Here is a 306-nt window from a genome sequence, read left to right as displayed (position 1 = left end):
GGGGTGTCGTGTTGGCAGCCACTTCCAGGTTAGCCACTGCGGATCCAGCGACGTCCAGCATGGACACCAGCGACTCCAGCATGGACACGACTAACGGAGGCTCGAATACCGGGGTAGCAGGCGTCGGAACGATCACCTCTGTGGTGGCTGGAGCCGCGTCCCTGACGCTGGTCAAGGCCGAGACGCCTGAACTCCTGGCTGGAACGTCCACGACGTCCTCATCGGTCGCGGGCCCGGTTACTGCGGCCGGTGGCCTGTTCGCTGGGATCGCGGCGGGTAACAAAAGCGCCAGACCCGACGACTGGC

At 65.4% G+C, this 306-nt stretch overlaps 1 protein-coding gene across 4 annotated transcripts in view; it reads left to right on the top strand.

Annotated features, from left to right (window-relative positions):
* Positions 1-306, top strand: part of LOC100749603 (ecdysone receptor) — a 197,944-nt gene that overhangs the window by 116,235 nt on the left and 81,403 nt on the right. For all 4 annotated transcript variants that reach the window (XM_012389094.3, XM_033322416.1, XM_024369738.2 and 1 more), the window contains one exon: positions 4-306. In XM_012389094.3, the coding sequence (XP_012244517.1) occupies positions 60-306 (247 nt within the window). In that variant the 5' untranslated portion in view covers positions 4-59. The remainder of the gene's footprint in view (positions 1-3) is intronic.

Source organism: Bombus impatiens, unplaced genomic scaffold, assembly GCF_000188095.3.
Source record: "Bombus impatiens unplaced genomic scaffold, BIMP_2.2 scf_0637, whole genome shotgun sequence".
NCBI classification, from domain to species: Eukaryota; Metazoa; Arthropoda; class Insecta; order Hymenoptera; family Apidae; genus Bombus; species Bombus impatiens.
The sequence above is the reverse complement of the archived record's forward strand: the minus strand, read 5'-3'. Positions and strand labels throughout refer to the sequence as shown.